Source organism: Callithrix jacchus, chromosome X, assembly GCF_049354715.1.
Source record: "Callithrix jacchus isolate 240 chromosome X, calJac240_pri, whole genome shotgun sequence".
Taxonomy (NCBI): Eukaryota; Metazoa; Chordata; class Mammalia; order Primates; family Cebidae; genus Callithrix; species Callithrix jacchus.
The window spans coordinates 75,547,653-75,562,338 of record NC_133524.1 but is presented as its reverse complement, the minus strand read 5'-3'; the positions used below and the strand labels follow the sequence as shown (position 1 = coordinate 75,562,338).

The 14,686-nt window shown below is 40.3% G+C and overlaps 1 protein-coding gene across 2 annotated transcripts in view; it reads left to right on the top strand.

The window, feature by feature from the left end:
* Positions 1–14,686, top strand: part of MAGT1 (magnesium transporter 1) — an 83,610-nt gene that overhangs the window by 20,518 nt on the left and 48,406 nt on the right. For both annotated transcript variants that reach the window (XM_078363605.1, XM_008989524.5), the window contains exon 2: positions 11,650–11,819. In XM_078363605.1, coding sequence (XP_078219731.1) covers positions 11,650–11,819 — 170 coding nt within the window. The remainder of the gene's footprint in view (positions 1–11,649; positions 11,820–14,686) is intronic.

Here is a 14,686-nt window from a genome sequence, read left to right as displayed (position 1 = left end):
AGAGCTGAGCTGAAGGAGATTGAGACACGAAAAACCCTTCAAAAAATCAATAAAGCCAAGAGCTGGTTTTTTGAAAAGATCAACAAAATAGACAGACCACTAGCCAGATTGATTAAAAATAAAAGAGAGAACAACCAAATAGATGCAATAAAAAATGATAAAGGGGAAATCACCACAGATTCCACAGAAATTCAAACCATCATCAGAGAATATTACAAACAACTCTATGCGCATAAACTAGTAAACCTGGAAGAAATGGATAAATTCCTGGATTCCTGTGTCCTCCCAAGCCTAAACCAGGAGGAAGCTGAAACTATGAATAGACCAATAACAAGGTCTGAAGTTGAGGCAGCAATTAAGAGCCTACCACACAAAAAAAGCCCAGGTCCAGACGGGTTCACGGCCGAATTCTACCAGACACACAAGGAAGAGCTGGCACCATTTCTTCTGAAACTATTTCAAACAATCCAAAAAGAGGGAATCCTTCCCAAATCATTTTATGAGACCAACATCATTCTGATACCAAAACCCGGCAGAGACCCAACAAGAAAAGAAAACTTCAGGCCAATATCCATGATGAACATAGATGCAAAAATCTTCAATAAAATATTGGCAAGCCGATTGCAACAGCAAATCAAAAAACTTATTCATCATGATCAAGTAGGATTCATCCCGGGGATGCAAGGCTGGTTCAACATACGCAAGTCTATAAATGTATTCACCACATAAACAGAACCAAAAACAAAAACCACATGATTATATCAATTGACGCAGAGAAGGCATTTGACAAAATTCAACAGCCCTTTATGCTAAAAACCCTCAATAAACTCGGTATCGATGGAACGTATCTCAAAGTTATAAAAGCTATTCATGACAAACCAACAGCCAATATCATACTGAATGGGCAAAAACTGGAAGCATTCCCTTTGAAATCTGGCACTAGACAAGGATGCCCTCTTTCACCACTCCTGTTCAATATAGTACTGGAAGTTCTAGCCAGAGCAATCAGGCAAGAAAAAGAAATAAAGAGTATTCAAATAGGAAAGGTGGAAGCCAAATTGTCTCTATTTGCAGACGACATGATAGTATACCTAGAAGACCCCATTGCCTCAGCCCAAAAACTCCTGAAACTGATAAGCAACTTCAGCAAAGTCTCAGGATATAAAATCAATGTGCAAAAATCACAAGCATTCGTCTACACCAATAACAGACTTAAAGAAAGCCAAATCAAGAGCGAACTGCCATTCGCAATTGCTACAAAAAGAATAAAATACCTTGGAATACAACTCACAAGGAACGTAAGAGACCTCTTCAAGGAGAACTACAAACCACTGCTCAACGAAATCAGAGAGGACACAAACAGATGGAGAAACATTCCATGTTCATGGTTAGGAAGAATTAATATCGTGAAAATGGCTATACTGCCCAAAGTAATTTATAGAATCAACGCTATCCCCATCAAGCTACCACTGACTTTCTTCACAGAACTGGAAAAAACCACCATGAACTTCATATGGAACCAAAAGAGAGCCCGCATAGCCAAGTCAATTCTAAGCAAAAAGAACACAGCGGGGGGCATCACACTATCGGATTTCAAACTATACTACAAGGCTACAGTAATCAAAACAGCATGGTACTGGTACCAAAACAGAGATATAGACCAATGGAACAAAACAGAGGCACCGGAGGCAACACAACATATATACAACTATACAATCTTTGATAAACCTGACAAAAACAAGCAATGGGGAAAGGATTCCCTGTTTAACAAATGGTGTTGGGAAAACTGGCTAGCCATGTGCAGAAAGCAGAAACTGGACCCCTTCCTGACACCTTACACTAAAATTAACTCCAGATGGATTAAAGACTTAAACGTAAGAACTGGCAGCATAAAAACCCTAGAAGAAAATCTAGGCAAAACTATCTAGGACATAGGAGTAGGCAAGGACTTCATGAAGAAAACACCAAAAGCATTGGCAACAAAAGCCAAAATAGACAAATGGGACCTAATCAAACTCCACAGCTTCTGCACGGCAAAAGAAACAGTCACTAGAGTGGATCGGCAACCAACAGAATGGGAAAAAATTTTTGCAGTTTACCCATCTGACAAAGGGCTGATATCCAGAATTTACAAAGAACTCAAACAGATTTACAGGAAAAAAACAAACAAGCCCATTCAAAAGTGGGCAAAGGATATGAACAGATACTTTACGAAAGAAGACATATATGAGGCCAACAATCATATGAAAAAATGCTCATCGTCACTGATCATCAGAGAGATGCAAATCAAAACCACATTGAGATACCATCTCACGCCAGTTAGAATGGCGATCATTAAAAAATCTGGAGACAAGAGATGCTGGAGAGGATGTGGAGAAAAAGGAACACTTTTACACTGTTGGTGGGAGTGTAAATTAGTTCAACCATTGTGGAAGACAGTGTGGCGATTCCTCAAGGGCTTAGAAATAGAAATTCCATTTGACCCAGCAATCCCATTACTGGGTATATATCCAAAAGACTATAAATCGTTCTACTATAAGGACACATGTACACGAATGTTCATTGCAGCACTGTTTACAATAGCAAAGACCTGGAATCAACCCAAATGCCCATTGATAATAGACTGGATTGGAAAAATGTGGCACATATACACCATGGAATATTATGCAGCAATCAGAAATGATGAGTTTGTGTCGTTTGTAGGGACGTGGATGAATCTGGAGAACATCATCCTCAGCAAACTGACACAAGAACAGAAAATGAAACACCGCATATTCTCACTCATAGGCGGGTAATGAAAAATGAGAACACATGGACACAGAAAGGGGAGTACTAAACACTGGGGTCTATTGGGGGGAAAAGGGGAGGGCCAGTGGGAGGGGGAGGTGGGGAGGGATAGCCTGGGGAGAAAAGCCAAATGTGGGTGAAGGGGAGAAGAAAAGAAAGCACACTGCCATGTGTGTACCTACGCAACTGTCTTGCATGCTCTGCTCATGTACCCCAAAACCTATAATCCAATAAAAAATTAAAAAAAAAAAAAAAGCAAAAGAAAAGAAATGGCATATTTTTTTCCTGTTCTTCATCATTTGATTCACTTGATGTTTATTTGATTTTCCTTTGCTATTCATAGAAATTTATATAACATATAGTCCTATCCCATAAGAATCAGATTGTAGAACTGTCAATCTCAAACTTCACTGTATATAATGTGTACATGTTACAATTCAGTATTCTTGGAACCTACCCTAGACCTACTGAATCAAATGTATTGGGGGGATAAGAACTAGGAATATACATTTTTTTTAAAGATGGAGTCTAACTATATTGCTCAAGCTAGAGTGCAGTGGCTATCACCAGGTACAATCGTAGTTCACTACAACCTGAAATTCCTGTGCTCAAATGATGCTTCTACCTCAGCCTCCTGAGTAGGCGGAATTACAGGCCCACACCACTATGCTTGGCCAGAAGTCTGCATGTTTTTTTTTTTAATTTTATAAAATAGAAACAGAGTTTCACTGTGTTGCCCAGGCTGGTCTTGAACTCCTGGGCTCAAGCGGCCTCCCAAAGTGCTGGGATTACAGGCATGAACCACCGTGCCCAGCCAAAGTCTGCATTTTTTTTTTTTTTTAAAGAGAACAGGGTCTCGCTATATTGCCCAGGCAAGTCTCAAACTCCTGGGCTCAAGCTATCCTCCCGCCTCCACCTCCTTAACAGTTGGGATTACAGGCGTTAGCCACAGCGCCCTGCAAAAAGTCTGCATTTTTAACAGGCTCCTTTATACCAACCACACTTTGAGAAGCACAGGTTTAAGAAGTTACCTATTATGATAAAGCCTTGCTCTAGGAAGTTTTGGTTTACTTTCTTTATCACTAAATCTTTCTCTTATGTTGTATTCTGATCAGTAATGATTTTTAAAGATTTTTGAATACATAAAAATAAGATTATAAAAATGTAAGTTCTTTTCAGTTCAGAACAGTTGTTTTTGAGCTAGGCATGGTGGTTTGAGCCTGTAATTCCAGCCACTCAAGAGGATGAGGTAGGAGGACCTATTGGGGCCAGGAGTTCGAGACCAACCTGAGCAACATAGCAAAACCCCCATCTCTAAAATTAGAGGTTTTAAAAATTAGCAAGGGATGGTGGTGCATACATGTAGTCCCAGTTATTTGGGAGGCTGAGATGGGAGGATCACTTAACCCCAAGATTTTGAGATTTCAGTGAACTATGATCACACCACTGCAGTCCAGTTTGGGTGACAAAGTGAGACCCTGTCTCCCTCTTTTTTTAAGAGCAATATTGTGGGGAGTGGGGTGATTTTGGTCCCCAGGAGATATTTGGCAATGTCTGGAGATACTTTTGGTTGTTGCAGCTGCGAGAAGAGGGTGCTACTGGCATCCATTGAGTAGAAGCCAGTGATGCTGCTCAACATCCTACAGTGCACAGACAGAATCACTCCTCGCAACAATTATTTGGCCCAAGATGTCAGTAGTGTTGCTGTTGACAAACCCTGGTTTAGAATGATCATGGCCTGTTTGAATTTCTACCTTAGTATTTTACTAACTTTGGCATTTTGGGCAAGTTATTTAACCTCTCCAATCTTGTTTCCTCAACAGATAAGTGAATGTAAAAAGAGTACTTTAAAAAGTGTTTTTAAAATTTTTATTTTATTTTTTATTTTTATTTTTTGTATTTTTAAAGTGTTTTAAAAATTGAACTAAATTATATACTCTATAAAGTAAGAAGTAACTGCCTGACATTTGCTAGACATTCCAAATAGTAGCTGCTATTTTCTCCATAAAACCAATTCAAGAGAGGCTTGCTTTAGGATATCTTAAAATATTAGGTCATTGTGAATTAGGATTATAATGTCTAATTATAATGGTCCAGGCTATGTTCATGTAATTTTATTGTTACAGTTTTTTTATTTTTTGAGACAGAGTCTCAGTCACCCAGGCTGGAGTGCTGTGGTGCGATCTCGGCTCCCTGCAACCTCCACGTCCCGGGTTCAGGTGATTCTCATGTCTCAGCCTCCCGAGTAGCTAGGGCTACAGGCACATGCCACCACATCCAACTAATTTTTGTATCATTAGTAGAGACGGGGTTTCACCATGTTGGCTAGGTTGTTCTCAAACTCCTGACCTCAAGTTACCTGCCTGCCTTGACATCCCAAAGTGCTGGATTACAGGCATGAGCCACCGTGCCCAGCCAGTAAAACTTTAAAACTAATTCATTTGTTGTGATATGTCTTTGGTTCATTAATGAACCCAGTGAGGGCAAGATGGCTTACGCCTGTAATCCCAGCACTATGGGAGGCCAAGGATCCTTTGAGCTCAGGAGTTCAAGACCAGCCTGGGCAACATGGTGAAACCCCATCTCTATAAAAATTAGTTGGGCATGGCAGTGCACACCTGTAGTCCCAGCTACTCGGGGAAACTGATGTGGGAGAATCACGTGAGCCTGGGAGGTCGATGCTGCAGTTAGCCAAGATCACCCCACTGTACTCCAGCCTGGGCAACAGAGTGAGACTCTGTCACACACACACATACACAAAGAAACAAACAAAAAAATGAACTCAGAATATAATCTAATTGCCTCTGCATTAAGCAGTCTTTTGAAGTGATTTTGTTTTATAAGAGCCTGAGAAAAAATAATGTAATTCCTTTGAACTAATTTCTTCTACTTGATAATTATTTGGAGAAGAATAGCCAGAAGTCTGGTCTCTCTGGTCTGTTAATAAACAGGAAGAGGAATAATATATATATTAGAGACAGGGTATTGCTCTGTTGTCCATGCTAGAGTTCAGTGTGATCATAGCGCACTACAGCCTCTAACTCCTGGGCTCGAGTGATCTTCCTGCCTCAGCCTCCTGAATATCTGGGACTACAGTCACATGCCACCACACCTGACCAATTTTATAATTTTATGTAGTAACTGGGTCTCACTATGTTGACTAGGCTGGTCTTGAATTCCAGGGCCTAAGCAGTCCTCACTCCTTGGCCTCCCAGAGTGCTAGTATTACAGACTTAAGCCACTATGCATGGCCATAAATTTTTTATGTAGACCTGCTTGAAAAAGTTTATTCAGTAATTCTTGTGTAAGAAAACTCCACATATTTATAACTAATTCGAAAGACATGTTTCTTCTGTTGGCATAATTATGTATCTATATGGTTGAATAGAGATAAGAATATGTAAAACTATGTAAATACCTGTTACCGCTTCACACTTGTTTTTCTCAGCCCATACAGAATATGTAGTCACCCTGAATAAAATAGCCGAATCGTATTTATATTTGCTGGTAATGGTCAAATTTAATTTGAAAATATGGCAAAAGTAATGATTGCTTTAAAATACAGAATGTGTTTTTTAAAATGTGAACCCATATTGTCTGTGCTGTGGGAATCATTAAAGCAGTATCAAGTAATAACAATTCATTTTGTTGGAAAAACTGAATAAATTTGATATAAGCAGTCTTCATTTAAATCAAATATCCCCTACTCTTGACAATTACTGGCAACTAGTTCTACTGTTGAATTGATAAACTGGCAGCCTCCTGAGACTATCCTGATTAATACTTGCCTATTACCCTATCTTCCTCCTGGTTCACTCTCCCACAGCCTTTACCAACTACTTGTTTCGTTGTTCCACAGTCTTGTTAATTATTTGTTATAACCAATCTTTCTTTTTGTTTCTTTTTCTTTTTTTTTTTTTTGAGATGGAGTCCTACTCTGTTGCCCAGGCTGGAGTGCAGCGGCGCCATCTTGACTCACTGCAATCTCTGCCCGGGTTCAAGTGATTCTAGTGCCTCTGCTTCCCGAGTAGCTGGGACTACAGACATGTGCTACCACACTGGCTAATTTTTGTGTTTTTCGTAGAAATGGAGTTTTGCCATGTTATCCAGGCTGGTCTTGAACTCCTGACCTCAAATAATCCACCTGCTTTGGCCTCCCAAAGCGCTGGGATTACAGGTGAGAGCCACCACGCCTGGCCTGTTAAACCAGTCTTTCAAGAGTGTAGATATTTTTCTGTGGGTTTAGAGTGTGTTTGGTTTCTCATCTGTGGCATATTCATTTTGTGGCCCTTACCAGAATGTTTTTGTATCTGCTATAAAACTAATTTTTATGTAGTCTTTTTTCCATCATTCTTAGAGATATACTTGGGATATAAAATTGTGTTCAGTATTAGATGAATTTGGATATGCTTAAAGGCAAATCAGGCTGCGTATGGTGGCTCACGCCTGTAATCCCAGCACTTTGGGAGGTCGAGGCAGGCAGATCATTTGAGGCCAGGAGTTTGTTACCAGCCTGGCCAACATGGTGAAACCCCATGTCTAATAAAAATACAAAAATTAGCCAGGGGTGGTAGTGTCTTCCTGTAATCCCAGCTACTTTGGAGGTTGAGACCCGAGAATCACTTGAAACTGGGAGGTGGAGGTTGCAGTGAGCCCAGATTGTGCCACTGCACTTTATACTTCAGCCTGGGTGACAGAGCGAGACTCTGTCTCAAAAAAACAAAAACAAAAAAGAAAAACAAATGCAAATTATACATTTTTAGAATCCATGTTACTTTCTAAAGTGAAAAAAGTTATGCTTCTATGTGTTTATGTGTGCAATTATCATTTATTTCTTACATGTTAATGTAATGAAGTCAGTCAATTCCCAGTTAGATTTCATTAAATAGAAATTTAGTACACACTTACTGAGTGCCTACCATATGGTAAAGAATTGTGGGTCTCTGCTCTCTTGTAGCTAATAGTCTAGAAAGGGAATCAAATGTCAAAGTGTCTTAAAATGGTAAGTGCCAGAATATAGGTAATGGGAAATGTAACTGGTCAAATGCTTCTGAATGATGAGCCACTCCATGATTTCTCAGCTTTTTCTATACATAACCCTATAAAGATGAGAAATCATAAGTTAGCATTAACTCTACATTGAGATTCTTGTTTTGTTATCCCCTCCTGCCTTCTTAACATTCGTGACAAGAATTAAACATTGTGGGTGGGGCTGGGTGTGGTGGCTCACATCTCAGCACTTTGGGAGGCCGAGGTGGACAGGGTTTGAGACCAGCCTGGCCAACATGGTGAAACCCCCATCTCTACTAAGAATACAAAAATTAGGCTGGGCGTGTTGGCTCATGCCTGTAATCTCAGGACTTTGGGAGGCTGAAGTGGGTGGATGACCTGAGGTCAGGAGTTTGAGACCAGCCTGACCAACATGGTGAAACCCCATCTCTTCTAAAAATACAAGAATTAGCCAAGCTTGGTCTCGAGTACCTGTAATCCCAGCTACTCGGGAGGCTGAGGCAAGATAATCGCTTGAACCTTGGAGGTGGAGGTTGCAGTGACCTGAGACCATGCCATTGCACTCCAGCCTTGGCAACAAGAGTGAAACTCCATGTCAAAAAAAAAAAAAGAACACAAAAATGAACCGGGCATGGTGGTGCGTGCCTGTAATCCCAGCTACTCAGGAGGCTGAGGCAGGAGAATTGCTTGAACCTGGGAGGCGGAGGTTGCAGTAAGCTGAGATTGCACCATTGCACTCCAGCCTGGGCAACAGAGCAAGACTCCATCTCGGGGCAGGGGGGTGGGGGACACACATTGAGGGGAATAATAAATATGATCACATTTAATTTCAAACTGAAATCCTATCAACTAACCATGCTTCTCTTCCACTGCCTCATGATGATTAGCTATTAAAAAAGAACAAACTGTAGCTCTTTTTTGTGTGTAGATATAAATTTTCATTTCTGGCTGGGCACAGTGGCTCACACCTGTAATCCTAGCACTTTGGGAGGCTGAGACTGGCGGATCACCTGAGGTTGGGAGTTCAAGACCAGCCTGATCAACATGGAGAAACCCCATCTCTACTAAAAACACAAAATTTAACACAAAAATCCTTCAATTTCTATGGGAAAAATGTCAAGGAATGTGATTGGTGGGTTGTATGGTAAGTGTATGTTTAGTTGCCTGATTTTTTTTTTTTGAGGCAGACTCTCACTCTCTTGCCTAGGTTGGAGTGCAGTGGCGTGATCTAAGCTCACTGCAACCACCTCCTGGGTTCAGGCAATTCTGCCTCGGCCTCCCAAGTACTTGGGATTACAGGCAGGCGCATGCCACCATGCCCGGCTGGTTTTTTTTTTTTTTTTTTGAGATGGAGTTTTGCTCTTGTTGCCCAGGCTGGAGTGCAATGGCACGATCTTGGCTCACTGCAACCTCCACCTCCCGGGTTCAAGTGATTCTTCTGCCTCAGCTTCCTGAGTAGCTGGGATTACAGGAATGCACTACCATGCCCAGCTAATTTTGTATTTTTTAGTAGAGATGGAGTTTCTCCATGTTGGTCAGCCTGGTCTCACACTCCTGACCTCAGAGAATCCGCCCTCTCTGGCCTCCCAAAGTGCTGGGATTACAGGCATGAACCACCATGCCCAGCTGTTTTTTTGCGACAGAGTTTTGCTCTTGTCTCCCAGGCTTGAGTGAAGTGGAATTATCTTGGCTCACTGCAACCTCCGCCTCCCGAGTTCAAGTGATTCCTGTGCCTCAGCCTTCTGAGTACCTGGGATTACAGGTGTGTGCCTCCATGCCCAACTAATGTTTGTATTTTTTTTTAGTGATTTCAATATGCTAGCTAGGCTGGTCTCCGTCTCCTGACTTCAAGCGATCCACCCGTCTTGGCCTCCCAAAGTGCTGAGATTATAGGTGTGAGCCACCAAGCCAGTTGCTTGATTTTTTTAAGAGACTGCCAAACTGTTTTTCAAAGTGGCTGCACCATAGTACATTTCCACCAGTGATGTATGAGCGATCCATTTTCTCCACATCATCACTAGCATTTAGTTTTGTCAGTATATTTTATTTTAGTAACAAATGTGTAATGCTGTCTCATGTTCTTAATTTGCATTCATAATGGCTAATGATGTTGAATATCTTTTCATGTGTTTATTTGCCATCTGTTGTTCCTCTTTGAGTAAATATCTTATGTCTTTTACTATATTCTAATTGAATTGTTTGGTTTTTTTACTTTTGAGTTTTGATAATTAAAAAAATAGATATTCTAGCTATTCCTACTCTGTAGCTTGTTTTTTCATCCTCTTAATGAGATCTTTAATTGAGTAAGATTTTTTTTTTTTTGAGATGGAGTTTTGTTCTATCTCCCAGGCTGGAGTACAATGGCATGATCTCGGCTCACTGCCGCCTCCACCTCCTGGGTTCAAGCGATTCTGCCACCTCAGGGCTCCCGAGTAGCTGGGATTACAGGCGCCTACAACCATGCCCAGATAATTTTTGTATTTTTAGTAGAGACGGGGTTTCACCATGTTGGGTAGGCTGATCTCAAACTCCTGGCCTCAAGTGATCCGCCCACCTCAACCTCCCAAAGTGCTGGGATTATAGGCATGAGCCACTGCAACTGGCTGAATTTTAATGAAGTCCATTATATCAATTTTTCTCTTTTTATGGATCCTGCTTTTGTCAGATCTAAGAACGCTTTGCCTACTCCTAGCTCCTGAATATTTTCTCCTATTTGTTTTCCTAAAAGTTTTATAGTTTTACAGTTAAGCATATGATCTATTTTGAGTAATTTTTGTATAAGGTGTGAAGTTCATATTTTTGGCTATGGATGACCAATTACTTCTGCACTGTTTGTTGAAAAGACTATTCTTCCTACACTGAGTTATTTTTGCACCTTTGTGCAAAATCATTTGGCTGCACTTGTATGGGTCTATTTCTGGGTTGTTTATCTGTTCTGTAGGTCTGTGATCCTGTCTGTTCATCTGTACCACACTGTCTTGATTGTTGTGGCTACACAGTCAACCTTAAAATTGAATAGACTGATTGCTCCCACTTAATTGTTTGTTTTCAAGATTTTCACTGTATTTTCTTTTTAAGAGAAATGAAATTGTATATAAAACTGGCCATTGGTTTGTCAACATTCTTTCAAATCTTTGGCAAATGAGAGATTTTGTTATTTTTATCTTATGTTATTTATTAGTAAATAATAAATGATTCTGGCTGGGTACAGTGGCTCATGTTTGTAATGCCAACACTTTAGGAGGCCAAGGTGGGAGGATCATGTGAGTCCAGGTGTTGGAGACTAGCCTGGGTGATATAGTGAAACCCCTGTCTCTACAAAAATTAAATGTATAAGGGCCAGGTGTGGTGGCTTAAGCCTGTAATCCCAGCAGTGTCAGAGGCCAAGGTGGGCAGATGGCTTGAGCCCAGGAGTTCCAGACCAGCCTAGGCAATATAGAGAAGCCTCATCTCTACCAAAAATACAAAAATCAGCTGAGCATGGTGGCACACGCCTGTATTTCCAGCTACTTAGGAGGCTGAGGTGGGAGGATCACTTGAGATCACTAGGTCAAGGCTGCAGTGAGCCCTGATTTTGCCACTGTACTCCAGCCTGGATGACAGAGCAAGACAGTGTCATTTGTTCGTTGATTCATTCATAATCAGTCACATCAAAGGTGTAATGTCTGATTGAATATTATGAAATAATGTATCTTAATAATTATCCAGCCCAACTACCAATTTTGGTTTTAGGGCTCACATTTTCTGTATACCTCTGCTTGTTAGTATTGATTTTAAGTAAGTTGCCTAATTAAAAGAACTTTAAATGGCAAGTTGAATATATTAACAGCACGCTCATTTTGTCTTTTTTAGATGGTGTTATCTGAAAAGGTTAGTCAGCTGATGGAATGGACTAACAAAAGACCTGTGATAAGAATGAATGGAGACAAGTTCCGTCGCCTTGTGAAAGCCCCACCAAGAAATTACTCTGTTATTGTCATGTTCACTGCTCTCCAACTTCATAGACAGTGTGTCGTTTGCAAGTATGAACTTTAAACTACACTTTAAATAACTCATAAAATGTTAACCATTTCTCAATCCCAGAAGAGCCAAATTAGTGCAGTGGGTACTTAAAATAATATTTATACCTTATTTAGGATGTCTGTGGTAGCAATACTACTGCTCTTTTATAGTCAATTCGTGGTTATCCATACTAGTGGGGGAAGCATGAATAAAGTATTGTGGTAGCCATCATAAAATTAACTTAAAAATCAGTCATCTTATAAATTAGTATCAACTTGGCCAGGCACGGTGGCTCATGCCTATAATCCCAGCACTTTGGGAGTTTAAGGCAGGTGGATCATTTAAGGTCAGGAGTCTGAGACCAGCCCGGCCAACATGGTGAGACCCTGTCTCTACTAAAAAAAAAAATACAAAAATTAGCTAGGCATGGGGTGCACACCTGCAGTCCCAGATATTTGGGAGGCTGAGGCAGGATAATCACTTGAACCTGGAAGGCAGACGTTGCAGTGAGCTGAGATCACGCCACTGCACTCTAGCCTGGGCAACAGAGCGAGACTCTGTCTCAAAAAAAAAAATTAATATCAACTTATATAAATATATGCCAGTAGCACTGATATATTATTTTGTTATTTGTAAGTGCTTTCAACTTCATACTCTTGTATTGTCAAAATCCTAGAAGGTAGGAAAAGCAAATATCCTACCATTTTTAGAAGAAACAGGCTCCAGAATTTTAACTGGTCTACCCAATGCTTGAGATGTTTACTAGTGCAATGATGGTGGCTTCATCCAAGTTTGGAATACAAGAAAACTGGTAATTTAAAGGAAAAAAAAAAACAAAGATACAGTTGGATGTGGTAGCTCACGTCTGTAATCCAGCACTTTGGGAGGCTGAAGCAGAAGGATCACTTGGGCCCAGGCATTGGAGACCAGCCTGGGCAACATAGTGAGACTTTGTATCTATAAAAATAAACAAAATTAGCTGGGTATGGTGGTGTGCCTTTAGTCCCAGCTACTCCAGAGGCTGAGGTGGGAGGATCACTAGTCCCCTGGAGGTTGAAGCTATAGAGAGCTATAATCATCCCACTGCACTGCAGCCTGAGTGACAGAGCAAGAGCCTGTCTCAAAAACAAACAAACAAAAAACAAAGATGCATGTGATCTCATGTGAAATCTAAAAAAGTTGAACTCCTAGAAGCAGAGTAGAATGGTGGTTTTGAGAGGCTCGGGAGAGGACATAGGGGGAAGGGGGGAAGTGTATAAAGTTTTAGTTAGATGAGAGGAATAAGTTCTGGTGATGTATTATACAGCATGGTGGCCATAGTTAATGTATTGTAGATTTTGAAATTGCTAATAACATTTTAAATGCTCTCACCACCAAAAAAATAATAAATACGTAAGGTGATGGTTACATTATTTTTTTTGATCCCAAAGATCCATGATCGAGGAATGTTTCTAATTTCCCAGTTGTTTTGTAGTGATTGTAACCTTGAAGGTGGAGACTAATCTTGCTGATGTTTTCATTAAACAGTGGTTTATTGATTTTATCTTGTTGTTTCCGAATTATCCGAGGAGTACAGATTGCTATTTTTATTTTTTTTATTTATTTTTTTTGGTGGGGGGAGGAAGGCAGGAAGGGCGGGAAGAAGGACGGTAGGGAGGAAGGAAGGGAGGAAGTGGGGAGGGAGGGAGGGAGGAAGGGAAGGGAAGGAAGGAAATCAAGCAATGAGAGAGACATTGCCGACCTGGATCTAGAGGTTTACAAGTTGATTTTTTTTTTTGAGAGAAGGAAAGACAAAAAAAATAAGTAAAGGAGAGGAAGAAAGAGGAAGAGAAAGAGGAAGAGTAAATGGAAATATTGCTTTATTTTGAAAAAAATTGGGTATTAATAATGGCCAATCAATGTTTCATTTAAACTTATTGGTAGGTGTGATGTGGTATTGACAAGAATGTATATTTTGTGTGTTTGAAGTGGAGAGCTCTATAAATATTAATTAAGTTTACTTGTTCTGGATCTGAGTTCGAGTCCTTGATATCCTTATTAATTTTCTGTCTCATTGAATCTAAGTCTCGTATCTGGGTGTTAGGATCGTTAGCTCTTGTTGTTGCATTGATCCTTTTACCTCTATATCTTTGTTGCTTTAAAATCTATTTTATCCGATATGAGAATTTCAACTCCTGCTTTTTATTTATTTATTATTTATTTTTGCTCTCCATTTGGTTGGTAAATCTTTCTCCATCCCTTTGTTTTGAGTCTTTGTGTATCCTTGCATGTGAAACAGGTCTGGATGTAACATGCCATTGGGTTTTGGCTGTGTCTTTTGATTGGGGGATTTAGTCAATTTAAATTTAGGGTTACTGCCATTTGATGTTGACCGGCTGTTTTATCCATTCGTTGGTGTAAATTCTTCTTTATGTTGGTGCTCTTTACTTTTTGGTGTATTTTTAGAAAGGGTAATACTGGTTGTTTCTTTCTGTGTGTAATGCTTCTTTCAGTAGCTCTTGTAAAGCAGGCCTGGTGGTAATAAAATCTCTGAGTTCTTGCTTGTTCATAAAAGATTTTATTTTTCCTTCAGTTGTGAAGCTTAGTTTGGCTGGATATGAAATTCTGGGCTGAAGGTTCTGTTCTTTGAGGATGTTGAATATTGGCCCCCACTCTCTTCTGGCTTGCAGAGTTTCTGCTGAGAGATATGCTGTAAGTCTGATAGGCTTGCCTTTGTGGGTAACCTGACCTCTCTCTCTGGCTGCCCTTAGTATTTTCTCCTTTGTTTCAACCCTGGTGGATCTAACGATTATGTGCCTTGGGGTTGCTCTTCTTGAGGAATATCTTTGTGGTGTTCTCTGTATTACCTGGGGTTGAATGTTGACCTGCTTTGCTAGTTTAGGAAAAT